Genomic DNA, 26457 nt, shown 5'->3' with positions numbered 1-26457 from the left:
CTGGTAGGGAAGTATTGCGATCGTACATGTGGGAATTAGTAGAAGATGGGACTCGTAGTTTGCCGAATTACAATGCAATTTCGGTCGAGACCATGAACATCTCTCTCCGTTCCATATTCTTTTCCACACAGACTCATAGCTTCGCCTTAACCCCAAAACTCTTCTGCACAGCCTCAACCCCCCTCTTCGCAACATCCTCATCCTGACTCGGCAACCCCGTACTACACCCCACCGCCCCAACAACAACCCCATCCTTCACAATCGGCACACCACCCGCAATCGTCATAAACCTGCCTCCATTGCTGTGATTGATGCCATACGCCGGCCCACCAGGATACACATTGTCTTTGTAAACAGACGTAGGCGCGCGATGACCTGCAGCTGTGAAAGCCTTGTCGATGGCGATGTTGATGGATGTGAGTTTTGCGCCTTCCATGCGGGCGAATGCTAGGAGATGGCATGCGTTGTCCATGATGGCGATGTTCATTGGTACGTTGATTTCCTTGGAGCGCTGCTCGGCGGCGGCGAGGGCGACGCGCGCGCCATCGAGGGTTAGCGTTGGGATGGATTTTGTGCTCATGATGACTTTTGGTAGAGAGGTTTGATAGTCTGATGGTAGCAACGCGCTGCTGGACGCGGTGTTATGGTGCTGATGATGGACCTCGGATATTGCAGGATAATGACGTAGGGGTGCTTTGATTGGCCCGTGTTGCGGAGGCGCTTGCTTTCGCGCGGGTCCGCTTCATCGAAGACAACATCAGCTCACATTGTTCATTAATCATACCTGCCCTCGCATTTATCCTTTGACAGGATTCCGATACCTTTGCGATTGGTGTCATCAAGTTTCATCGCCCAGCCCGGACTGATGTCTCGGCAAGCAAAGCTCACATGAAAAGCCTTGGAGGACTCCGGAGGTGCGAGCCCAGGAGTATGCTATTGCAGTGACCTGCGATGATAATAGTCCAATTAACGAGATTGCCTGGCCTGATTTGTACAGTGACAATATCCGTCGATGACTGACATCTCAAGTCTGCCTGGCCACCTCTCGTCCTTGGTCTGTTCGGTCATCTGTTCACATCTCGCCGTTTCCTGTGCCCACGTATTTCTTTCTCGTTCAAGAATCTCAAGAAGCAGAAACAGACCTCTTTTCATTCTCTCAAGTCTTGGCGAAGATCTTGTCGGAGTTCGAGGTAGGGTCAGTGGTCGCTCTACAAAGCGCCATCAATAACATTTATTGTCGTCCTCGGACATGCGTATTAGGATCTCAGTTCTGACAGATGCCAGAGACTGACTACGCATCGCTATGGCTTTCTTTCACTCTATGGCGATGGCCAGTATATTTCCAAGGGGACGTAGGCGGCCACTGGGCGACATTCACGTGTCTTTTCCGCCTTCACTTACCAAACTGCCTAATACATGAGCATGGTCCGTGACTACCACTGCGTCATATGCTATTCACGACGCGAGTGTCATCACCTTTCTTCCCGACTCACCCAACTTTGGCCTCGCTCCACGGACGTCGATTTAGCGTCACGATACTGCGATAGCAAAGGAAAAGAACGCGACTTACTTCGCTCTCACCACCATGAAGGAAGAAGATATCCTCGCGCGCCAATCCCGTCCGCAGAAGCACTCTACTTGGGTCCCCAAAACCCGCGACTGGCGTTACGCAACCGGAGTTTTCCAACATGATGACAACGAAAACGCGTCCAACGACCGTTCAGCGTGGGATGACATGGACTACGACTATCAGGTTGCCGCTCCAGAGAAGGGCAGAAGTCGAAGCGGCAGTGGCCCAAGCGATAGCGACACCAAAGGGGTCGATGTAAGCGCCTCGGTATCGGCTGCTCCAAAAAGCGCAAGGAAGAGAGCCCTATCGGATATCCCGAAACCCACCGTAAAGGTCCGAGCATTCAAGAGGAAGTCAAAGGCTGCGAGGAAGAACGTCTGGATGTCAGTAGCAAAACGCCAGCGAATCAGCCCTGATGATGTAGAGGGCGAAGAGCCAGACTACGAGACCTATAGCTTGACCGTCAGGTTGCGCTTCTCAGGCAGGCTCATTATAGAGGATGCGCTTCCGGCTGTATCAACACCAGGCCCTATGCATCTCCAACAATTACCAGACACACCTGCTAACTTCAGCATGCCCTTCGATCCTCACACCCCTGCCACAGCTCGCACCGCAGCCTCGCTCTACACACCACACATGTCGCATTCGGGCGAATCCGTACACACATATCCTCCCTTCCAGCGTCCATGGGTAGACGAAACAAAAGACTTCAATATGCGGGCCGTCCGCGGCGTTCTACAAAAGCCGGGATTCGTAGGGAAGGACCTCGGAGTGCATTATACATGGTACAACGACGCAGTCCCCGTAGACGCTCTGCTCCCCCCTGGAGTACCTCTATCCGCCAAAGAAGTCATGGCCTACTACCCCCATCACGTCCGGTGGAAAAGCATGATGGTCCGACTAGCGAACAACGACTATCGCGGTGCGGACATCGTTGGTATGCAAGTACGTCTTCGTCTGTCTAATTGCCCTGAGATAGTTTATAGCTGACAATGCACAGGCGTTCTTCCGTGGCCCCCCAACAACGGACATCACGGCGGCAGTCATGAATCAGTTCCAGCGCGACTCAGTCAAGAAGATCATCGAGGGTTTCAAGACGGACACTATCAACGGGAAGCATGATGCAAACTTACATACCGACCACCTGGAGCCAGGCAGATACATCGCGGACAGACGTAGCGGCTATGTGTTGCCGACATTCAGTGATCTCCTCGCTGGCCTGAACCATCTACCGTCTGGGCTTGATGCGCGTGGCCTGACAGAGTGTCTGAGCTGGTATCTCCATGTCCGGGACTCTTTTACGCCAAAGTTGGAGTTGAACGTTCTGCATACCCAAGCTTTGATCCGCGCGCTTCGCATCCCGCTCAAGCGGTATGGGCCTCAGAATCTGGATTGCAATGCACTTAAAGAGTGGAAAGAGAAGGGGAGGTTTGAGGAGCGCAAGGTGTATTACGAGCCAGCCAGACCTACGTCGACAGGAACAGGAGATGAAGCGCAGAAGAGGTCGCAACTGCACATGAACCTAGACAACCACGAAGTCAAGCTTGACTACCAACTCCAGCTTCGCCACGTCCTCACGCTCCCATTTCTTACCCTCCACAGTGTTATGGGCGAAGCGCTCAAACTGGGTATCGAGAAAGCTGAGAACCGGATGACTGAGCGGGTAACCGCTAAGGGGAAGAAGATGTTGGAAGCCAAGTGGGCTGCGAGGGTAGCTGAGAACGCGGAACCAGAAGAACAGGTGCGGGATGTGGAAGCGCAACAACCACATGTGATGGAAGAGAAGTTTGAACCGATCATGGAGACGAATGACAGTGCAGAGAAGCCTAGTCGCGTTCCCCGAACGAGCCTCACGGCCGAAGCACTACGTACTCTTGCTCCGGCACCGAGGAGAGCACCTACTGCGCCGCCACCCAATGGAGGGCCACCTGGTTACCGCGCACCAACTTCACCATCAACGGGGACATTTACCAGACAGCCTCATGGAACGCCTGAGCCCATGTACCTCGACCGAGCGTGGGGTACACCATCCCCTTCTTCCGCATATGCGCCTCGCTCAGTGTATGGAAGAAGGGAGTATGAGTCGCCAAGGCAGAACGATCAAAGGAATGGGACGCAGCGTGGTGGGAGGGGAGATGATCGTAGTGGAGCACATCGTCCGAGAGATTGGTAAGGGCGATGCTTTCGTCGGCAGATGAGGGTGGGATGAGGATGACGTAGTCGCATAATGATAGCGAGATCGATGTTATACTGGAATTTTATGGACAAATACTTTAATGCCAGGTTCAGAGTGCGAATGGAGGCTTCAAGTAAAGTCAGCAGGGTGTGAAGTAGAACAGACGTACCCCGCGTCTGGGTGTAGGCAGCAGCCATTACTGTGCCGCTTGACGTCGCGACTTCTCACCATCTCCAGCCTGCGAACACGATGCACTTACTTATTCACCCACCTGAGTATCGTGTCTTTGACTACTCAAGCAATATGTTCAAAACACTGTCTGTCCTCGTGGGTGTCGTAGTAATCCGCCTTGCCATCTCATACGCTCAGGCCGTCGCAGTTGAGCTCCGGGAAAAGCCCACATCGAAGTTGCCAGTAGTTGGTATTTCGCTCACTGCAAATCATGCAACAGCAGCAGTTCGATGGCCGGACGGAACTTTCGAAAACCTGGGCCGAGTGGAGGCATCGAAGGCGTATGTGAAGATGATGCAACGCCTCTCTTTGCTCTCTTCGGTGCATCTAACGTGGGTTTCGGGATCATTGTACTTATGCATACCATTACTGACCATGTAAATTACAGCGAACCCTACGGCAGCATGGAAGACTTGTGGAATGACGCACCACGAAGAGCCTGGCGTAGTGCACGAAAGAAGCTCGGTCTGGCCGCCTCTGCCGACGCAGCAGTATTAGCTAAGATGCTAACAGCAACGGCAAGGATGGCGGAAAGTAAACTTGGATCTCCCGTATCGGCGATACAGAGCTTCCCTGCTTTGCCTGCTTTGTACCAGGAAGACATCAAGGATGCCGCGGAGTACGCAGGTTTGCGTATGCTGAAGACCGATTCCGGGTTACAATTACACGAGCTCATCGCTGCGTATGCCGGCCATGGGATGGGCCTCTCTGAGAGCGGTTCCGAATGTCAAACATCATCCGGATTTGCTGGGTGCCACACAGTCATCGTGGAATATACTGAGGATGCTATCTTACTTGATGGTCGACCGCTGGATCGCGCCCACGATATCGCGAACTACGAAGATGATATTAGAATAAGTTTCGATCTTGGCAGCAGAAGCTCGGCAACGGAAGAGCAAGTACGCGATTTCGTTCTAGAGTATCTGCGTAAAGTGTACATTGGTTACACGAAGAGGCCCTGGGTCTTTCCCGAACAAATCACTGTCATAATGACGGGAAGCCGAGATAGCGTCGGTCGTGAAGAGATTCGAGTGGCAATCGCAGATGCATTCAGCTTATTTGGAACGCGGGCCAAGATGCTGTATTCTGACCCTGAGTACGTAGCAGCGAGGGGCGCGGCTGAGATAGCATGGCGAGCTCTGCCACGTGACGAGATCATGGAACTGTGAGAGGATGCATGTAGTATTAAAGTTGGCGATGCACGTAATTCCTTTTTTTCGCTTTGCGCGAATCGACACTTCTGTGCCACCAAGCTGTCAAGATCGTGTGAACCAGGAAGACCCTCGTAGTACGCAACGCCACTTAGCAGATCACCCGAGACCGGAATCAACAGTTTTGCGAAAGAGTTGCCGGAATGGGTAGGTTGGGATCTGAAACTGCACGTTTTGGCGAGTTGGTGGTCTCTTCGCTTGGATGAATCGGAACCAAAAACTGTGTTGTGGGACCGGAACCTGGTAGGTAAGACTGGAGACACGTGGATTAATAAGAATTAGTAGTTAATCGGTGAACGGATAAGTGTGTAGAGATCGTCTATTGAGCGGAATGCCTCGAGTCAGAAGGGCTGAGGTTGCTTTTTCTGAGATGTCGTCGAATCGTGGGTTGCCTTGGAGAAGACGCTAAGGCGTGTCGGAAACGTGGAGAACAGTTGACTCCTTGGTACCCCGCCGGCTCATTTGAAGCCTACCTAGAATGCTGAAATGATTGTCGCGTGTCTGCGGATATTGTTGTTGGTCTATCGTTGTGAGAAGATCTGTGATAATGATCTGCACAGGGGGTTCGGGCTGGGCACCTCAACGATGACGAGGGCTAGGATGCCGTCGCCAATTCGGCCCTCGCCCGCGCCTGCTTTCCTAGTCGCACGCCCGCCACGCGCTCGTGGCTGCCTCTCCTTATGCAAAGTAGTCGCGCCTCTTACTAGCTTCTTAACTTAATGTATGTTGTTTAGTGGTTTATGTATTCACTCCCACCCGACTGTGACTTGAAGGAGCGCACCTCCGCGGCCAGAACGAGATAGGAGAGGTCCAATGCCCGACCAGCAGCGCCGCTCATGGCACCAGCCTGACGTTACTAATCTGCCCCCCGACTCGTACACTGCCCAGCGACTGGTATGCATGGCTGCAGACTACCGCACGCATGTCGCAAGCTAAGAGGAGTAGGAACATGCCACGCCCGAGCATCTGCATCTCACGACGAGACGCTACTTCATCGGTCCTATCCCCACGGCATGGCTGACCAAGCACCGCTCCGATTGGTAAGAGATGTCGCTGTAGGAACTGCCTATGCGACATGTACTGACATCGCACGTTCAGGTACAAGCACCATCTGCGAATCAACTACTCGACGCGTACCGCGACCTTCTCCTCAGACCCGCGTGAGGCGCGCCAACGACGGCTGAGCGGCCTCGAAGGCCCCAGCTCCTCTGCCCTCTTCCAGCACAGCTTCCCCCAGCCCGAGGAACTTCAAGCAGAGGATGAGGAAGGAGCGCAAGAGCTCGAGGCCAGCGGAGCCAATGGCGCGGCGGATGCGACTGCGGCGACCCCACCCGCCTTGCAAGTGCCGCGCGCTTCAGACCACAAGAGCGATGTCATGGACGATGACGAAAATGACGAGTTCGTAGACGCGCCGTCGGAGCCGGAAGACGATGATATCGAACGCGTTCCCACCAACGAACGGACAGTCCGCCGATCGAGTACGGACAAGACATATATCACCGCATCCTCGATACCCGCAGACGAAGATGATGACGAAGACCAACAAGGATCAGACGAAAGGCCGCTGCAGGAGCAACACCAACAACAAGCACAGGCAAGTGGCTTACAAGTTCCTTCAGGCCAAGGGCAGGCAGGATCAACGTCACTAGGCAAACGCCCACTGTCGAATGTAGAGAGCCTTGGGAGTCCTGCATCAGCTACCGGAGCAGCCTCTGTAGATGCAAACTCCACATCGTCTTTGCTACGTAAGGCTGACATGAACAAGGCACCGGCCTCGGCTGATGTCGATTCGAAACCGCCCGCGAAGGGTATAATGGCAAGAGTGAGGAGAAGATCAGGCATGATGTCCTCTTCCGCGGAATTGCCCCAAGACACGGACCCCGCCACGGGAGATTTGACGCGCAAGAAGTCGAACCTTCGGAATCTTGTCAAGTTTGACATCCCGGAGGATTCCCGACGCGCCACGATTCAGCTCAAAGCGAAGAAGGCGCAAATGACTGTTCAGCGAGCTGGCACCAAGATAAGACGACAGAAGATCAAAGATGGGCTTGTCGTCAAGATGGAACGCATGCTTGTGCGAGTGGATGCCGCTGCAGAAGTTCCCGAAGACTTTGATGAAAACGTCAACCAGAGGGTCGTCTCCCGCGTCAAGGATAAATGGCGGGAGTACATGGTCGTTTGTCGCCACAGCCATACCAATGACGCAGAATTTCTGCTGCAGCTCTACCAGACCCGGGTAAGTTTCTCTCGCGACTTCATGTGCGTCAAGCTACTAACCTCGTTCCCAGGTCATCCCGGAAATTGAGAATGCAGGAGCAGGCAAGAAAGCTGCATACGAAGTTCCGCTGGGGAGGAAGACCTGCAAGGTCAATCTCTACTCATCGTTGGACAAGTCAATGGTCGTATCCTCACCAGGTTCACGCGAGACACTTATCTTCATCATGCAAGCCCGAACTGCGTCCAATGCAGTAGAGTGGTATACCTTTCTCCGAAACGTCCTTGGCTGGCAGCGTGCTTCCGAGCTCCAGATCAGCATACCGGACATGAGCTTGAGCATACGGATCGCCAACCCATTCGAGAAGCTAGAGGCATCACAAAACAAAGTTCAAGATGCAGAGAACACGGAAGAGGCTCTGCTGAGGACTATGCAGGAGGAACAGGCGGTCGCTCAAGATTTGATCAAGCGCTGCTTAGATCAACTGCAAGATGCACCAGAGTGGGCTGACGTGCTAGAATCGTGGATCAAGGACCAGCGCATAGGTCTCGCCTGGAAGCGCTATGATCGACTTGAGTGGATACATGGCGCGAACGAGCGGAAGATGTACGGCACGATAGCTATGCTAAAGTCGCACGAACTGGAACTGAGGCCCAAGACACACTATCCTACGACTGCAGTGACAAGGAAGAAGCACAAGACCTTGACTGAACCGGTTCCCGTCGAAGGTTTTCTCATCCGACTGACAGGGCAGCGAGGACGGGCAAAGCGACTAGGTCTCATGTACCACAAGCAGCTCTACTTTGCCAGCCACGATCAGTATCTCGTCTTTTCACGACCCACAAAAGTCACCCCACCTCCGCCTCCGAGGCTACCTGCGTCTGGAAATCCCAATGTGCCGACAGCGCAAGCGGTCAAAGACGCGGTGCCAGAGAGCTGGGCTGTGAGCCCTTATGTCCTCCAGGATGGGCAGATCGAGTGGCTGATGGAGGGTCACTCAGGTACGACGGAAGCCAGGCGTCTGCATGATGAAGATGCAGCAGATGAAGCTACCCGCAAAGAGCAGAACCTGCTCAACTGTGACGGCTACATCAGCTTGGCAGATGTTGTCAAAGTCCGCAAAGCCCAGTTGGGCGCCAGTCCTGCTGATGAAGACCTGGAAGAAGGCTCGGATGTGGACTTTGACGAGGAGGTCGACGACTCTATGCGCAACGACGGAGCTACGAAGGACCTGGACATCGATCGTACTCTCGAATTAGTTATGAAGAATGGCCTCATCATTCGCCTTCAGGTTAGTATCCTTCCATGTATGTTTGTCCTCTTAATTGACTCAATGTTCAGGCCGCAGACAAAGCTCATCGGAAAGAGTGGATACAACACCTACGCGCCCTCGCCAAGTACTGGAAACATCGCACGGCATCCGATATTGCCCTCTATAAAGCCACACGTAGTCGCAACCTCAGCGCCCTTAAGATTGACGAAGAGGCAGAAGCACACGTTGGGCAGTTTGCAAGGAAATGGGAGGTAACACAATCATTTGCTTCACCAGAGCTCTACAACATGTGTGGTATCGCTTGTTGTCGCAGCGTTCATATGAGCGGAATGTTGTATCGCAAACCGCGCATACATGCGCCCTTCACACGATGTAGTGTTCTGCTGACTGCCGGCACACTGCTCATCTTCCGCGATGTCTTGCGAAGTAGGGTCGGCAAACAACTGGCGCACATCCACCACGAGCGCATCGCGAATCTCGATCTCAAGGACTGCTACGTCTACTCTGGCCTCCTTACAGAGAACGACCTTCTCTATCAGAATCAAACTTTCGATGCGAACAAACCAGGACACCACGCCCTCCCACGAATCTACCTCGAAGACGGTTGGACATCGACGGACGAGGACGTCATGACCACGTTTGTTATCTGGCATGGCAAAGCAAAGAGCTGGTTCCGCGCTGAGGAGGGTGCAGGCGGCGGGGAACAAGTCCGCAAAGAGGGCAAGCGCACGAAGCTCAAGAGGGTAGCTAAGCTTGGAAGTAAAGGCCGTAGCGTGGTCTTTAGGGCGCGGTCGCGTGCAGAGCGAGACCATTGGGTACTTGCAATACAGAACGAGATCGAGCGAATCCAGGGCGACAACGCGGACTTCAGACTCGAGGAGAGTGGCGAGAATGGGATGGCGAATGGGAACGCTTGTCGGAGTAATACTAATACATAAGAGGAGGATGGTCAACGTGCTTATGGAGGTCTGTATTATATATATGGATTATTGCTCTCGACAGGTGTACTGAGTCTTCAGCGTTTAGGACTCAGCACGGCGGTGGAGGGTCTGGACAGGTACATGGTCGCATGCTTGCTGTTGACAATTGACCACAGCGTTTGAGCTATATACATAGGTGCTCATAATGTAATACAATCGAAGTGTCCAAAGTACCTATTTTGCCACACTCTTCTGACATATGGCGGTTCTTCATTTTTTATTAGCACTATATCACCTACACTGACGCCACCCCCCGGTCGCGTGGTCTCGCTACGCCAACGCGATGGGTAAGCTCCCACGCGAACGCTTTCACATTCACACTCAAGGACAGCGGACGCGTTGCCTCTGCCTAATCGCCTCACCCGCACTGCAGCCTTGGCGCTATCAAAACACGCTCGGCCCACTCCCCGCACAAACAAACGCCCGACTCCATAGATAAATAGAGCGATACCCCGCCCTCACCTTCTCTTAACCCATCGCTTCTACTCTACACTCGTTTAAAGCAACTCAATCTCTACTCCACCGCCCTTTCGAAGCTCTTCAAGCAATCCCTTCGAACTTCTTACCCACACTCACTTACACCTAACAACAAATACCAAACTTTGCAATGGCTATCTTCAAGAACTTTCTCGCGGCCACCGCGCTCTTCAACGTCGCTCTCTCGAGCACCGACTTCTCTTCGAACGTCGGCTCTGTCGTCACGTCCGTCCAGCTCGTGACTTCAGTCACCTTCGTCGACCCGGTCCCGACTTCGTCTAGCACTCACTGCAACACTTTGACTGTTACCGCGTCCGGGCCTCCTAGCACTGTCACGGTCACTGCGCCTCCTGTTGTTAGCGGTACCGGAGTTAAGACGCTGACCGAGTCTTCTTCTACCAAGGACATGACTATCCAGACGTCTATCCCTTCGTCATTGTCCTCAATGACTGAGAAGCCTCTCCCGTCTGAGTCTTGCATCAGCGATATCCACACTGTCACCCATGGCGGCACTCACACCACGACCATCACTGGCTGCAAGACGCCCCCGAGCTTTGCCACTGTAAGTACCCGCCCTCTAGTTCCGTCCATCACCCAACAGCGATCTAACACACGTGAACAGCCTCCCACTCTGACCAAGAGCTTGACTTCCACCAAGTCGGTGACCGAGACCGTCGACTTGCCCTCATCCAGCGTTGCTACCCCCGACTTCAGTGTGTCCATCATCACTGGAACGCCGGTCAAGCCCTCTGAGCACTCCCGTCACGTGCCCTCTGGCTTCTCCACGCCCTCGCACTCATTCCCCACTTTCAACACCACCATGACTGCGACCGCGACCGGAACTGGTCGTCCTAGTGCTTCCATGTCGAAGCCTGTCCTTCCTCCCTTCACTGACGCCGCTGATGCTAGCAACGTGGGCGCTGCCCTTCTGGCTGGTGGTGTCTTGATGGCTCTCTTTGGCGCCTAAGCGTTTGATCGTTTCACTGATTGGGGTTTGGAGTTTTCGGACTGGGAATCGGTGGGATTGATGATGAACGATTGATGTACATGTTCCGTCTTTGGAATTTAGATGACGGGGAACTACGTGTTTCTCGGTAATGAACTTCATGACCTAAATCTTGCCTTTTTATGTGACTTGTCTGACTTATTGTTCTCTTACGTTCCAGCAAGGTTGTAATGCACTGGCGCGGACGCCTTTGCATGGTTCCCGACTCCATAACTTTCTGTGAACCGGTTTCTGTAGTTTTCTGTATCGTACTTCCTGTTTCTTTTCATTCTACATGTTTTCTCAACGTTATGAAAACTCTCTCTCAGTAAGGCAGACAATCGACAAAAGACGTTCTCGCGCTGCAATCGTGGATGTGTGAATGTGGTGAGGTCGGTCGCGACAGGCGGAACAGGGATGGCGCGTTGCCGAAAGGGGAATGGCGTGCGTTGCCCCACGGCGGCGGGCGATCTCACACAGTGAGTGGGCAAATCTTTGAGTCACTACGAGCCAAACTACTTTCACGCTTTCACTCGGCCCAAGCCCAGCATACCGACGCTTATCCACTCTGCGTAGCAAGAACTTCTTCTCGCTCACCACTACACCTGACCTCTGGAAACTCTACCCCAAAAGGAAAGAACAATCCTACAAGCGACCCCACCTGCGACAGTCGAGCGACGTTACCCAACACCACACAGGAGAAGAGCAGGAGCACATATTCACCATGTCTCTAACGAATTGCCGATTCTACGAGGAGAAGTACCCGGAGGTGGAGAGCTTCGTCATGGTCAACGTGAAGCAGATCGCCGAGATGGGCGCATACGTCAAGCTGCTGGAATATGGTGGGTTGAGGATGTAGCAAAGGCATGGGCAGCAAGGCTAACCATTCAGACAACATCGACGGCATGATTCTGCTTTCCGAACTCTCGCGAAGACGTATTCGATCCATTCAGAAGCTCATCCGAGTTGGCCGCAACGAAGTCGTCGTCGTACTCCGTGTAGACAAGGACAAGGGTTACATTGATCTGTCGAAGCGCCGAGTGTCGCCTGAGGACATTGTAAAGTGCGAGGAGCGATACAACAAGTCAAAGATGGTGCACAGCATCATGCGCCACGTCGCCGAGAAGACGCAAACACCCATCGAGGAGATCTACCAGACCATCGGCTGGCCGCTGAACAAGAAGTACGGACACTCGATCGATGCCTTCAAGCTCAGCATTACGAACCCCGAGGTCTGGAACGATGTCACATTCCCCAACGACGTTGTCAAGGAGGAGTTGCAGAGCTATATTGGCAAGCGGTTGACACCCCAGCCGACCAAGGTCCGATCAGACATTGAGGGTACGTTGGAGGAGCTCAAATAATGTGGGCGTCTTTGCTAACGTTTACAGTTACCTGCTTCGGATACGAGGGTATCGATGCCGTCAAAACCGCCCTGCGATGCGCCGAGGCCAAGAACACCCCCGAGAACCAAGTCAAGGTCAAGCTTGTATCGCCGCCTCTTTACGGTACGTGATCGCGCCACATACATATCCCCATTCTCAACTAACTCCTGCAGTCCTCACCTCGCAATGTCTTGACAAGAGCGCCGGTATCGCATGCCTCGAACAAGCCATCGTCGACATCAAGGAGAACATTTCAAAGGCCGGAGGCGACTGCCAGGTCAAGATGGCACCCAAGGCCGTAACCGAGAATGACGACGCCGAGCTGGCTGCGCTCATGGAGAAGCGTGAGCGTGAGAACCAGGAAGTCAGCGGTGACGAGGACGAGAGCACGAGCGATGAGGGCGGTGTTGCTGAGGCCGATTAAGCGGCTGGGAGAATGCTTGCATACGAGCAACGATGATAATGAAGACCAAGGGTATCTGCAAAAAGTGGGCATGGGCGTTTGAGGCGTCGATATGGTGGTTCACGAGCATGCATGCAAAGGCGTCTCGACATGTACAGCACCTTGTCTTCAGCCACATGCATATATGCGTTTGCGCATAGAGGGAGTGTTAGAACAAGCGGATTCAGCAGCAAATCAACGATGAATATGCACTCAAGCCCCATGTCTCAATCGTGGTCTCGCATGCAACTGCTGGGGATTAATTCGGCAGCAGGAGAGAGCTTGGGCCATTCGCAGGGTGGAGCGGGATGACGCTGGCTGGACTGGTGGAGCGCGCCCAGCGTTGTCAGCCAGGTTTTAGCCAGCACTAGCCTCGAGAACCCGGTATATCGTGGGTCCTGCTGCTTTGTTGTCGCGCTGTCACCGCAGCTCCTTCTTTGCTGAGATACTCTGCTCAGTGTGCGTCTTGTTGTGTTGCGCAGTTTTGCTTTTCCAAGCCTGACGCTACCTCGGTACTTTGCTGCTGGGCACTTCCAGAGCTCGACATAGCTCGCGTGAAGCTTGACTGACCTGCACGAGACATAGCGCTTACAGCAACGCCGCAATCATGGTGCGGTGGAACGAGCTATTCAGTGGAGATGGCGATAGGCGACACAGAGTGCAGGATGAGATGAGCGCGCGTACGTCCTCTTATCTCATTCCTATCAATGCCAGTACTAACACCTCGCAGTCCTTCCCACGTCGCGTCGCGAACACCTTCCTCCTCCGCCTATCGATCCCAAAGACGTTACCATTGTAGCTCTGCGATTGAAGCACCAGATCGAGCAAGTCGTACCGTGCGAACTCGAAGAGGAGCAGATCACCAAGGCGCATAGCAGCATCATCACCGACAAGGTGCTTGAGACGGCTAAGCAAGCAGGAGCTCCCGAACACAATGCCTGTGTAGTTTTCTGCCTGTTGCAGGTGAAGAAGTGGTTTAAGAAACAAGCTACCGCAGAGCTGTGGGATGCCGACCTCCACGAAGTCCGCGCCGTGGCGGCAGAGATCATGGCCAAGCGCCTGATTGAGGCCGAGGAGGATACCACATACCTGTTTGAAGAGGTGCTGCTCAAGCGCTACTCGACACTCATCGATGGAGAGCCAACCACACCCGCCAATGCCGTTGAAAAGGCCGTCGACCTCCACGCCGTAACGGTCATCGGATCATCCGGCTACCAAAAGTGCATCAACTACCTGTGGCGCGGCTGGGTCGTCCAGGACGACGAGGACCCCAGTCGCTTCGTCACATACGAGAACAAGACCAACACCAGCTACTGGGCCCATCTCGACCCCGATCGCATGCGCGTCCCCAAGTACCAGAACTGGGTGCAGATTGCCGTGTCCATCATCTTCTTGGGTCTCTACACCGGTGCTATCAACACCATCAATCCCTCTGGTGACCTGGATGTCGTCGAAGGTCTGCTGTACCTCTTCACTTTGGGCTTCATCTGCGACGAGGCGAACAAGTTCTGGAAGGTCGGACGGTTCTATATCTCCTTCTGGAACATGTTCAACAGTACCTTGTACTCGCTTCTTACCGTCAGCTTCGTCTTGCGCATGGTAGCTCTTGGGCACCCCATCAGTGACGAGAAGGACACTCGACGCCAGTACCTGAACAAGATGAGCTACGACTTCTTGGCTTTCACTGCGCCCATGTTCTGGATGCGTCTGCTGCTGTACCTCGACACCTTCCGCTTCTTCGGTGCCATGCTCGTTGTACTCAAGGTCATGATGCGCGAGTCGCTCATTTTCTTTATGCTACTACTCGTTGTCATGATTGGTTTCTTCCAGGCCTTCATTGGTCTGGACATCGCGGACGATCAGCTTGCTAACGACACTGTCTTCGTGTTCCAAGCCATGTTGAACGCCGTCATGCAATCGCCTGAGTTTGAAGGCTTCGACAACTTCTCGGTATGTCACATTGTATGAAACCAAAGTCAGACACGAGCTAACAAGTAACAGCCTCCTTTCGGCATCATCCTCTACTACATCTTTACCTTTGTCGTCATGGTCATCCTGCTCAACGTCCTCATCGCTCTCTACAACTCGGCCTACGAAGACATCACACAGAACGCTATCGACGAGTACATGGCTCTCTTCTCGCAGAAGACGATGCAGTTCGTTCGCGCTCCCGACGAGAACGTCTTCATCGCTCCGTTCAACCTCATCGAGATGTTCTTCTTGATTCTTCCATTCGAGTGGTGGATGGACGAGAAGCGCTACGACAAGCTCAACGATATGGTAAGTGATTTTCCCTTGCACCCTCCCCTCCGCTGTTTATATGATGATTTCTATGTATTTGCTACTTCAGAGCTTCGGCCATGAGACAATTATCACCTAGTACTGATCACAGCATATTCCATATCGCAATCTCAAGTTGGTTTTGGTTGCACAGAAAGCTAACACCACACAGGTCATGGCAGTAATCTACTCACCCCTCCTCGTCATCACCGCCATGTTCGAACAACAAGAAGCCTGGGTCGTCCGAGACAACCGCCGCCGCGGCGAAGACGACGAAGACACAACCATGGAGTGGGAACAAATCCTTGATGGCTGTGACTTTGAAGCCGACGGCTGGGACAAGAAGGTTCAGGCCTCGCGTCCCAATGTCGAGTTCGACACTGCGGTGTTGGAAGTCAGGCAGCTGAGGAAAGAAGTCAGCGAACTGAAGGACATGATGAAGATGCTCATCGAGGGCAAGAAGGAAGGCTGGGGCGGAGACACACTCGGCGAGAGCGGCCTAGCAAAATTGGACGCAAGCAAACTGGGCATGCAAGGCGAGAACAGCGAAAACGGGGGCGGAAGGGATGAGTAAGTGCGATTTGCTTTGTGTCTCGCTGTCACCAGTGCTCTTTCTGTTGCCGCTGTTTCTATTTTGTTCGAGTGCTGGTGTGTTGACTTTTTGGTTGTGTAGGCGCTATAGGAGCGAGTTTGGAGAGAGCCAGGCGAGTGACTGGCACTCTGATTGAGAGTGTAACGTCGCTCTCCTGCTCCTCTTCTTCTTGTTCGAGTACATATTACGGAATGTTACGCGATAAGATACGATATACGATATACGACACTAGGCGATGCGATGAGATACTCTGGTTATATACCCCTCCTTTACAACAAAATGTCATGTCTACGTTTATGCACGAATATGCTCATCCTCAATGTTCTCGAATCCTTTTATTGCACACTGTTGAGAAATTATCATTTGCTTGTTCTCTTCTGAAATGAAGTTGCTGGCTGGTGCCCATTGTCGGTGCTGACAGGACGCGTGGCTCCACCAATCAAACGCGCCTCGGCATCTCCCACGTGTACCCCCTTTTGATCTAGCCCACACACATGTGTTATCTGCTACGTAGGTACCCGCTTTCCCGGTTCCAGGTTCTCTCTTGCTCCTTTGAGGGCACGCTTGGTGGTTCATTATGCCGTTCCGCCCGGTGCGGTTGCACTGCCACAAGGCTTATGTACCTGTCAAGGGGGTCTGGATGGGCCCGAGCCACAGGTGTCCCTTTAAGTACCGTGGGAGTCGCTGTTTCTGTTTGGGGACTTCACACGATAGCGACTTTGTGGATTATTTGATTTGACCGAACGACAGGTGTTGACTGAGGTCTTTGCTTTAATTGCGAGCAGACGCAAGAGGTGGACACTGGAGTACAAGGATGCGCATCGCCCTCGTTGACGGTTCCTCATTTACGCCTTTCTTGTCTTCTTTCTTTCTATCTCCTTGAATCAACCCGGTGGACTCCAGGAAGGAAACCCTCCAACGACACCTCAACCCGCCGCCAAAATGTCAACAACCTACCTAACCCCCCTCACAACAAACACCCCAACCAAACGCTCCGCCTCCGCGCCCCCGCCAAGCCGCACACTCTACACCTTCCAAGAAGTCCACCCTTGGCAACGCGACAACGAGTACCTCAAGAACCATTATCGTTGCACCACCAATTCCTACCGCGAATGTCTTAAGAGCTTGTCGTATCTGCACAACCAGACTGGAAATATTTACACGCATCTCATCGGCGCCGTCTTCATCCTCTTCTACGCTATCTACGCTTACAGCAATATTAGCAGCCGTTACGAAACTGCTGATATAAACGATTTACTGGCTTTTGGGGTTTTCGTTGGTAGTGCGGTCGTGTGTTTCGGCGTTAGTGCTACATTCCACATGTTTGGGAACCACTCGAGCAAAGTATATCATACATGGTTGCAATTGGACCTATATGGCATCTTCGTGTTGATCGTAGGCACGGTGTATTCGGGGACGTATTATGGATTCTATTGCCAGAAACAATACTGGGTGTTGTATTCGGCTGGGATTACTTCGATTGTCACGGGTGCGGCAACGCTTTGTTCGATACCGCGGTTCCGCACGCCGAAATGGAGGTGGGCGAGGGCAACGCTGTTTTGTGCGATTGGCTGGTCGGGTGCGGTGCCGATGACGCATGCGGCTCAGGCGTTTGGCAAGGAGCAGGCGGATAGGCAGATGGGATGGCGGTTGATGATTTTTGAGGGACTGTTTTATATCACGGGGGCGTTTATCTATGCGGTAAGTCTTTCTGGAACACATTCGGTTCGAGTGAACATTACTGACAATTTGCACAGATCCGCTTCCCGGAGAGATTTCGCCCGGGCCTTTTCGATATCTGGGGTTGCTCACATCAGATCTTTCATCTTTGTGCTGTGGGGGGTGCGGCGCTGCATTTGGTGGCGCTGCTGAAGGCGTTTGATTATAATCATGATCCGGCGACGCGGATATGCTGAGGGTAACCCCTTTGGAGCTATCGAGCAAACGACTACTTTACCCTTGCACACTGCATGTTCAAGACTCTATCTTCTCATTCAATCCCTTCCCAATTCTCGACCTGAATAACGACCTTTGTCGACCTCTCAGCTTTCCCATCGCTTAGTTCTCCAAGCTACCCATTGTCTGTCCACGTGCACTGATCTCAAGACCCAGGGGCCAGCAGAGTGCATCGACGCCGCCCTTGATCCCACCGGCGGAGACATTTCTGAAAGATCGAGCATAGTCTCAACACCCTTGTTCACCTCCAGCGAGGCTGACGATATGTCCGCGGAGAACAAGACCACCGTCATCGTAGGCGCGGGATCCATTGGTTTGTGGACTGCCTATCATCTCGCACACGCACATTCCCGAGCCGGCCTCTCGAGCAGCAATACCATCATCGTCATAGAAGCATCAGCGAGCGCATTCGGAGAGACATCCGGGACCTGTACAGGATGCATCCACTACAAATTCAACGACGAGATCATGGATGACTTTGGCAAGTACAGCTTTGCAGCCTGGCGTGATTTGGCAGAGAGCAACGACCTGTGTGATACTGCTGGACTCCGCTTCAATTCCATCCTCGGTTTGACCAAGAATCATGGAGATGATCGGGAGTTTTTGCCAGATTGGCTTCGAACAAGCCATGCGTGGGGGGTGGACACCGAGTTCTTAGGTGCAGACAACCTAATGGTGTAAGCATGTTGTACATGCATCACCTTCTTATGCTGATGATATTCGTTGCAGTAACCCAGTCGGCCTCGGCAGATGGCTTGAAAGAGCATGTATTGATATGAATGTTCGCATTGAGACCTCTACTAGGGTCACTGCCGTCGACTTGGACCAAGGAAACCGAGCCACTGCAGTAGTCACTGTTCGAGAAGACTCATCCTCACTTAGAATTCAATGCGACAACTTCGTTATAGCCGGGGGTCCATGGACTCCAATGATTTACAAAACGCTCTTTCCCTCCTCCTCAATCCAGATCGACTCAGCCACAGAGGCAGGCGATTGGATCATCTTCCGAAACCCCAATCCTGTTGCGAAGAAATCAGTGGCTTTCGTTGGCCTAAACGACATCGTGGGAGAGAAATTGGAGTTCGCAGGTCGCAACGACGGCACGATCTGGGTTTGCGGAGCGAAAGATCAGAAGGGCACGCTACATCCATTAGGTTCGAGAGGTCTACCAGATGCTGCAATGATTGCGGAACTCACAGGTCGCGCATACCGTTTTCTTCGCGTTCACAACGCAGATGATCCGGACGCGTTCAGGGAGCTAGAGGTCGTTGCGCTTGGGCGGGCATTTCGACCTGTTACGCGCTCGGGGCGCCCGATGATGGCCATGGTTGAACCCGACAAGCTCTCGCATCATAACGGCATTTATGCAGAGAAAAGACGTGGAAATGTGTTTTTGTGCTGGGGGCATGGCTCTTGGGGCTTGACACTTGGACCGGGCACAGGGAAGTTGATGAGTCAATTGATCTTGGGTGGACCGACAGATCTTGATCTTTCACCGTTTCAGATTCCAGAGACTATGTAAAATACGATTTGGACAAACATGTTTCACGTCATTGGCCCCAATAGAACATACAAGAGCGATGAACTTCCTCCGTGCCCGTTGTGGAATGCTCGCCATACTCATGCGACACGATATGTTGGCAACGTCTTGGACATGGTACCTTCTGCAAACGATTGGGTACGTTCCATGTTTCAATTGAAAGCATTACAAAGTCAGGTTTCTGTGCCACAATATAGCCCCAAGTCGTAGCCCCATTTTCCGCCGAACTTGGCTGACATCTCCATCTACCCCGAGTTTTGATAGATCTTGAAAGCGTCATGACCTAGGTGCCTGCCTGTAGGAAGTCAGCCCCTACATAGCGTCACGTACAATATTCTTCACTTCAAAGATCGTCGCCGCTAAATTTTCGCCCCTCACTAGCTTGCTGCTTCCTACAACATGAGACATGCAAAAGTCGTGATATGTTGCCAAGTCATTTCGCTTCCACCACCTGTCTCGCTAGAATCTGCAGACTGTGTGGCTAGACGGGTCTCTCACGATCAGGCCCATGATTGGTGTGTTATATACAGCTGCATGCAGCACATACAATGTCTCATAGAAATCCGCCAGCATTGCGATCATACGTTGCTCTTTCGGACCACGGTTGTGGGCACATCTCTGCACAGACACGGTCACCAAAACAATGTATTTTATGTATGCCGAAACGTATGAGTACGTGTATACGATTGCACAGTTCATTGAAGTCTACCCCAATCCAAGTGAGAGCGAAATGGTAAGAAGGCCTGCAGCGGCTCTTCCAGCGGTGTCTAATCTCACGATTGCATCCCTTCACTGAACTTCACCGCTCGCCATGCCAGCTCAGCTGCGCCTCTTGCAGCTTTGAAGCTAGGGTTCTCTTCTAACATCTCAGCTTTTGCGCCGAGTGCCTCGATGACGCGCTTTGTCACCCTCCGAGCCTTCCCATCGTTGAGACTTTCGGGACTACCCGTCATCATCACAGTAATTGAGTCGGGAAGATGAGGCGTCGGGTAGTAATACTGGTGGTACAAGAAACTTAGGACAAAATCTTGTATGTCCAGTTCGTCGGGCTCATGAGCACTGCCTAAGTCGAAAGAGGTTGCAAGATCCATATATAGGTATGATGTCTCGATCGGTTCGCGAAGGATGTTATGGTGTAGAAGAAGTGCGGACTCAGTGTGCTCTACCAGTAGCGTATGGCGAGAAGTGAAAATTTTCCCCTCTTCACGGCATTTCTCTTCGTTGTGGTACTCTTTACAGAGACCTAGACCGTTTCCTGCGTATGTGGCGACGTCCTCGTGTGGATGTGATGCCTCTAGCCACGGACCCAACTTCGCGAGGCCGACATAGTCCGCTGCGTCCCTGATGTCTTCCTGATAGAGGCCTGGCAGTGCGGGAAAGCTAATCAGGGCCGAGATTGGTGAGTCAACATACGTCTTGGCTACCTCAACAACTTCCCCGAGGACCTTCGCGATGATTGCTACTTCTGGTGATGCTGGGAGACCCTTTTCTTTCCGCGCGGTTCGCTTCTCTTGTCGGGGCCAGTCATCGAATAGGTCCTTAAGAGAATGATACGGGGGGCTGGTGAACCATGAGTGTCTGCTCAAAGAGGTGTTTATGGTGTTCGCCGTACCTTGGGTGTTCAGACGACGGATCAGAGAAGTTTCGCATGAGTTCCACATACTCTTCGTATGCATTCAACTCTACTATATCTTCCATCAAGAGATTGCTGTAACGAACAGAGACAACAGCACGGTCTACGGTCAGGGAAAAGCCGACCGTCACTGAATTCGATGCTGTCCTGTCGGGAGATATTACAGTCTGCATGCAGACAGCGATGATCGAGAACAAGACGGGTGCGATGATAAGACGCATTTTCTCTGTGGGATTGTTTTTGTTGCACTCCAAGGGTGACAGCAATGACCGGGTATTAAGGAAGACCTTCTTGCAACGCAGATGCGCCTATGTGGCGCTGTGCTGCCGGATGAGCGCGATATATGAATAGCGGGGGCGGGCTTATGTTGCGCTGCACGCTCGATCATCAGGGACCCATGGACGGCTGGCAGCTTGGTGATGCAGAGTGTGAGCTGCGCACCGATCTCGTCTTGATTTCTCGATCGCTTTTCGTTTTGCGGCGCGGAACACACCACAGTTGTGTGGGTGCACTGAGACACATTCAGAGCGCGGTTGTGGCGTGGCGGCTGCCTAGAGCTTCCCGCCCCAATGCGAAACCTACCCAGGTACCTGCATCATGATTAGCAGTTGACACCTTGTTTTCGATAGCCCCCAGCGTTTTTAGAGAATCCTGTACTGACGAAGACCCTTTCAAGGTTGGTACTGTTCTACGGCCACGTACGTCAGTTATTCCGTGGCGTGAACCCAGTCCCAGCACCGGATACTCTCACTCTTAGGGGCCCATCCTTCACGACACACCTGGGCAGTCACTTCAGAGAGACCCCGAGAAATAAATGACAGACGCGGTATGTAACATAACGATGAATGTACCCATTGGTTCAACGGGCACCCGTATCTACGCGTAATCACGAATCTTTTTGTCCGCGCAGTATCGTGAACGACCACAAGAATTACCCCCAGCATGCTAGTCGCTATGCGGCACTGTAGATATGTTGTAAGACGGAGAGGCTTCATGAGTGTGAACCACACCCATGATGACGAATGTGCCGACGCGAAAACCTTCCAGTAGCTCGAGTCTGACCTGCCCCAGATTGAGGCGATTCGCACACAGAACCCGGTGCTTGCTTTTGCACCCTAGCACAGTGAACTAAGTCCAGACGACGAAGCGATGAGGATGTACTGGTCCCCCATACGCCACTCTCATACATACCAGCCTGGGGGTCAAAAATTGCTACCTGGTCGATGACGCTGTGTCCAAATTATGACTAATGCAGTATCATCGCTACATGATGGCTTTTGTGAACGAAGCAGAATTAGCCTTGAGGAAGCATATACGACAGTACTCTTGAGCAAAGTAAACCAATTCACGTTACGATTGATAGGTTGGGAGGGAAGTCCACTCGACAAAACTCCACTGACGCAATCATATAAGACGCAAGCAGAAGATAATCTGTTTGAAAACTTCTGCACGCCTGATGTCCGCATATCAGGTCGTTTCAATTAACGCATCCAGACAGTACTACCCGACATACCTCATTGCGCGGCGTGGCGATGTCAGTCTTTGTCTCAGATGATGCATCACTCAAGCAAGAGGTCGGCCTCTTACTCGAACTACGCCATACTCCTACAGATCTGCTGAGAAGATGTATGTCTTGCGAATGTGTCCTTCTGAGATACGATGGTGTACTTAAGAAGTCGGACTGTCGAGTCTTTCCATTGCACGCACTCTCATTCTCTATCATTCTACTACAAGCATTGCCATAACATCAATCGACATCGCAACATGTTCCTTCAGCTATTGATTGTCACAGCAATGGTGGGCAGAGGTCTTTCTGCAGCCCTGTCATTGTCTAGGGTTATCCCACGGGATACTTTCCGAGTGGACCGGTATGCACATCTCGGAGATTCCTTCGCAGCGGGACCAGGAGCTGGTAAGAAGTATTTCGATGACATCTGTCATCGATCTCATCGATCCTGGGGAATACGAGTAGCCGAGGACGTACGACTGAGAGGCGAAAGAGATCATATCGACATATTCCAATTCGAGGCCTGTTCCGGCGCTGTGACGAGAAACATCTACGAAGAAGGGCAGCTCCTCAAAAGAGATGGATCTGAGTCATTCCCACCGAAACCCCATCCGCAAGCACAAGTGCTAGCAGCATCACAACCGAATCCTGTCACCATGTCGATTGGTGGCAACGACGTTGGTTTTAGCGACTTGCTTGATCGTGTGAGTGAAAATTGGCATTACTTTATCCTATAGATCACTCGCTGACACAGACAGTGCATCTATGGATTTCACACAAGAGGTTGTGAGGGGTGTCGTGGTGGTGATCTTGACTGTTCGATTGACTGCGACGAAGCAATGAGTCAACTTGGTTCCAACATCGACCGGGGTGCCTTCGCAGACAGATACAAGCTGACGATAAATGCCATTTTCCAGAACGCCCCAAACACCAATCTGTTCATAACAGGATATCCTCGGTTCTTCAATGAGCTCACTGATCAATGCGACACCACGAGCTTCAAGTTATTCTGCACCAATAACGGGGTACTCCCAATAACCAAAGACCGCCGTAGAAAGATGAACGAGCTTACAATCAGACTCAACAACAAGATCAAGGCTTTCGTAAACGACAACCCCCCACAGTCCGGCTCAATCACTTTCGTAGATACAGACCCGTATTTCGAAGGCCATCGCTTCTGCGAGGAAGGCGTTCTTGAACCAAGTTACCGGAACAAGAATATATGGTTCTTTCCGCTGGAATTTAGTGCACCCGACGGAGCCACCTTCAATGTTAGCGATAGTACACCTTCTGGAGATTGCCAAGCTATCTTGGATGCAAGCGGGGATGCTGGACAGTACTACACATGCCTGATCGCAAACTCTATACCCCAAGGAACAACTATCGATTTGCATGAGCAGCCTAACAACGTCGCAACCAACGAAGAATACGAACCGGATGTCTTGGACTACCCAGTTTGGCTCTTGCGAACATTTCATCCAACGATACAAGGTCACGAGGCATACCGAGAAGCGTTCTTCGCTGCGTACTTGGCGTTCAACAGTCCCGCATTTACATCCGAGCTCTCCTGCAATGACCTGGAGAACAAGTACGTTGCGAAAGACGCGCTCCTCGACCTTATCGACAACACCTATTGTCCCAAGCTGGAAGGCGCTACTGGCTCTATCGGTACAGGGCATTATTTCCCAAGTACCCCCGAGGCAGTCGAAATCGGCATCACCAGCAGACTCAACGCGGGACCTGTACCTACCGTGGAGGAGTGCAAGACAAATCTTCACAAGATATTAGACGAGTGCAATAACGACAAATCGAAAAACCCAGTGGGCTGGCAAGCTGGTGGAGAGTTCGAGATCAACGGCTGGAGATTTACCATCTCACCCACGGGCCAGCGGCCTTCCACACCGAAAGCATGGTGTAAGATTGAGAATTGCCAAAACAAAGAGAAGTGCACCGCATCTATCTGGGGGGCGGGATGGCTCAGGAACGACTATGGCGAAAAGCTGCGCAGTGCCTTCGCAGCCCAACAAGCCGTATACAGCGAACTGAGATACGAAAACTCCCTTGGCGACAGCAAAGGTATCGATATGAGTCAATGGGATTTCAAGTACGAAGCTTTGGATGGGCACGAGTGGTATGCGAGTTTGTTCTTGGATCTGGGTCTTCGCTTGCCATACAAGCAAACCGTTACCGATGCTTTGTACTCTTCCGCTGGTGATGGTCTTGAGATCGGTAGTGGCGGCGATTGCGAGTCAGAGGTTAACTATTAAGTGGCTGTTTGATCTTGAGGGATATTCTTGCGCACCGAGCACTCTTCTGTCGCTTCTGTCATCGATTTTTTATTAGCTCCCGTATCCACGTTACCTGTTTCTCCGGTCGCTGGCGGCCGATGTCTTAACTGAACGCCCCACGAGGCTACGCGCTCACTTCGCGTCTCTTTTATTTCCAAGATTTGACGATGTAATATTTCGGTATCTCAGTAGAACAAAACATCATCACAACTTGCTCGGTCGATCACTCCATCCCGTGACTGTAGTATCCTGTCACACCTCCGCATGTTCGAGATCGCCGAACAGACTCACCAAGAGCGCCTTCATCTCATTCTTGACGCTGCGGTAGCTTAGTAAAGTCTCTCTAAACTGTATGAGGGAGTCTTACAATTCACGGTACTTGAGCTCTCCTGGGTATAGTGCCGACGAGCAGAGATTGAACCTTCTATAAAGACGTCAGCTGAGCTCGACTGAACAAAGTATGCTACTTCAACAAGGCTTACATGCAATACAAAGCGTTCCTGTCTTCAAAGTCCTCCTTGGGCTCCGAAGCTGGGTAGTGCTTGAGATATTCGGCTATGTATGCTCCGCTGATCTTGTGGCGCTTGAGTCGCCATGGAGCTAGCTCATCTAAATTCCCGTGGCTACGGTCAGTGGCTATCAAACCGCAGAATCGTGCTGCTTACACTCGTGATGCGCGTATGACGAGCACGCATCGAAAATCACTGGCTCTCGCGTCTCTTCGTCAACTCCAGTATTGCCATCCCACAAATCGCCATGCACCAAGCATGCTAGAATACTCCTTCCTTCGGTCTCTAGAGGCCGCAACAATCGCGGTATCGCTTTTTCCACGATCAATGCGCGCAGCTGCATCATGTCTTTGTCATGGCCATGCTGTAATTCTTCGAGATGGAACATCCGCTGTATGCCACGTGTAAAGCTCTCTTCCCAAGTATCGCAAAAGGTGGTGTCTTGAGGAAGTCTTCCCCCGTATGTCATGACGGGAAAGCCGAATCTTCCTGTTGGGGAAAGCGCGGTTTTGTGTAGGCGGGCTATCTGGCCAGTGAAGTCGCTAATGCGTTGAAGCTCTTTACTTGATCTATTGTGAGATTCTTCACTGTGGTCGACTGCGGTGGATGCCTCGCCAGGTACTTCTCCAGTCATCTCGCGGAATGCGCATATGAAGAAGTAAGTCTTAGCATCTTTTGCGTAGGTACCCCAACCAATCGGCTGCGGGACGAGATCTGGCATGTTTTCGTAAAGGGCTGACATTGAAGTAAACTCCCCAAGCATCATACCCTTACCAACATCGCCACAAGAGACCTGGATGGCGGTTAGGCTTAACAAGAATTACCATGCAATAGGTCACCGACCTCCAGAAAGTATGACACTGCTTCGCCGATTGTGTTCAGCGTGTGGATTCGAGCAGTTTGGTTCCAATTGGAGAAGCCATGAGGTGAGATTCTTTCGATCTTAGACCCAGTAGGAAGCACTGATACTCGTGTTAGCAACGCCAAAGAGTTCAAACGCCAAGTCAACTCACATGCTGCGACGCGGGGATCAACGTATGAGATCACCGTGCGGGGCACGACGGTCTTGATGCGCACGACCTCTGTATCAGCCATCACCCGAGCAACAATGCGCATGCAAAACCGGTGATATCCAGCAGCAAAACGATGCGGAAACCGATAGTTCAAGTGTACAAGATGTGGCGAGTGCCAATACGGGAGTCATCGT

General features: G+C 52.2%; 9 protein-coding genes across 9 annotated transcripts; 7 read left to right on the top strand and 2 right to left on the bottom strand.

Moving 5' to 3' along the window:
- Window positions 1–133: 133 nt before the first annotated feature.
- J4E90_007719 (uncharacterized protein) lies at window positions 134–580 on the bottom strand (the record flags this gene model as incomplete). The annotated part of the gene is made up of 1 exon (XM_051437252.1): window positions 134–580. The coding sequence occupies one exon, from the start codon at window positions 578–580 to the stop codon at window positions 134–136; it is 447 nt and encodes a 148-aa protein (XP_051288998.1).
- A 1005-nt stretch (window positions 581–1585) lies between these two features.
- On the top strand, window positions 1586–5146 carry J4E90_007718 (uncharacterized protein; the record flags this gene model as incomplete). Its single annotated transcript, XM_051437251.1, has 3 exons — window positions 1586–2515; window positions 2571–3631; window positions 4366–5146. 3 exons carry the CDS (start codon window positions 1586–1588, stop codon window positions 5144–5146), a joined length of 2772 nt encoding a protein of 923 aa, XP_051288997.1.
- A 1089-nt stretch (window positions 5147–6235) lies between these two features.
- On the top strand, window positions 6236–9614 carry J4E90_007717 (uncharacterized protein; the record flags this gene model as incomplete). The annotated part of the gene is made up of 4 exons (XM_051437250.1): window positions 6236–6243; window positions 6287–7424; window positions 7477–8694; window positions 8745–9614. 4 exons carry the CDS (start codon window positions 6236–6238, stop codon window positions 9612–9614), a joined length of 3234 nt encoding a protein of 1077 aa, XP_051288996.1.
- A 649-nt stretch (window positions 9615–10263) lies between these two features.
- Window positions 10264–11100, top strand: J4E90_007716 (uncharacterized protein; the record flags this gene model as incomplete). The annotated part of the gene is made up of 2 exons (XM_051437249.1): window positions 10264–10695; window positions 10756–11100. The coding sequence occupies 2 exons, from the start codon at window positions 10264–10266 to the stop codon at window positions 11098–11100; spliced, it is 777 nt and encodes a 258-aa protein (XP_051288995.1).
- A 742-nt stretch (window positions 11101–11842) lies between these two features.
- On the top strand, window positions 11843–12927 carry J4E90_007715 (uncharacterized protein; the record flags this gene model as incomplete). Its single annotated transcript, XM_051437248.1, has 4 exons — window positions 11843–11960; window positions 12010–12459; window positions 12510–12626; window positions 12677–12927. 4 exons carry the CDS (start codon window positions 11843–11845, stop codon window positions 12925–12927), a joined length of 936 nt encoding a protein of 311 aa, XP_051288994.1.
- Window positions 12928–13552: 625 nt separating this feature from the next.
- Window positions 13553–15799, top strand: J4E90_007714 (uncharacterized protein; the record flags this gene model as incomplete). The annotated part of the gene is made up of 4 exons (XM_051437247.1): window positions 13553–13625; window positions 13676–14895; window positions 14947–15225; window positions 15398–15799. The coding sequence occupies 4 exons, from the start codon at window positions 13553–13555 to the stop codon at window positions 15797–15799; spliced, it is 1974 nt and encodes a 657-aa protein (XP_051288993.1).
- A 960-nt stretch (window positions 15800–16759) lies between these two features.
- J4E90_007713 (uncharacterized protein) lies at window positions 16760–17733 on the top strand (the record flags this gene model as incomplete). Its single annotated transcript, XM_051437246.1, has 2 exons — window positions 16760–17518; window positions 17575–17733. 2 exons carry the CDS (start codon window positions 16760–16762, stop codon window positions 17731–17733), a joined length of 918 nt encoding a protein of 305 aa, XP_051288992.1.
- Window positions 17734–20086: 2353 nt separating this feature from the next.
- Window positions 20087–20974, bottom strand: J4E90_007712 (uncharacterized protein; the record flags this gene model as incomplete). Its single annotated transcript, XM_051437245.1, has 1 exon — window positions 20087–20974. The coding sequence occupies one exon, from the start codon at window positions 20972–20974 to the stop codon at window positions 20087–20089; it is 888 nt and encodes a 295-aa protein (XP_051288991.1).
- A 2318-nt stretch (window positions 20975–23292) lies between these two features.
- Window positions 23293–24720, top strand: J4E90_007711 (uncharacterized protein; the record flags this gene model as incomplete). The annotated part of the gene is made up of 1 exon (XM_051437244.1): window positions 23293–24720. The coding sequence occupies one exon, from the start codon at window positions 23293–23295 to the stop codon at window positions 24718–24720; it is 1428 nt and encodes a 475-aa protein (XP_051288990.1).
- Window positions 24721–26457: the final 1737 nt, after the last annotated feature.

The sequence above is a fragment of the Alternaria incomplexa genome (assembly GCF_024043165.1).
Source record: "Alternaria incomplexa strain BMP 0042 chromosome Unknown scaffold_11, whole genome shotgun sequence".
Classification (NCBI taxonomy): domain Eukaryota; kingdom Fungi; phylum Ascomycota; class Dothideomycetes; order Pleosporales; family Pleosporaceae; genus Alternaria; species Alternaria incomplexa.
The sequence above is the reverse complement of the archived record's forward strand: the minus strand, read 5'-3'. Positions and strand labels throughout refer to the sequence as shown.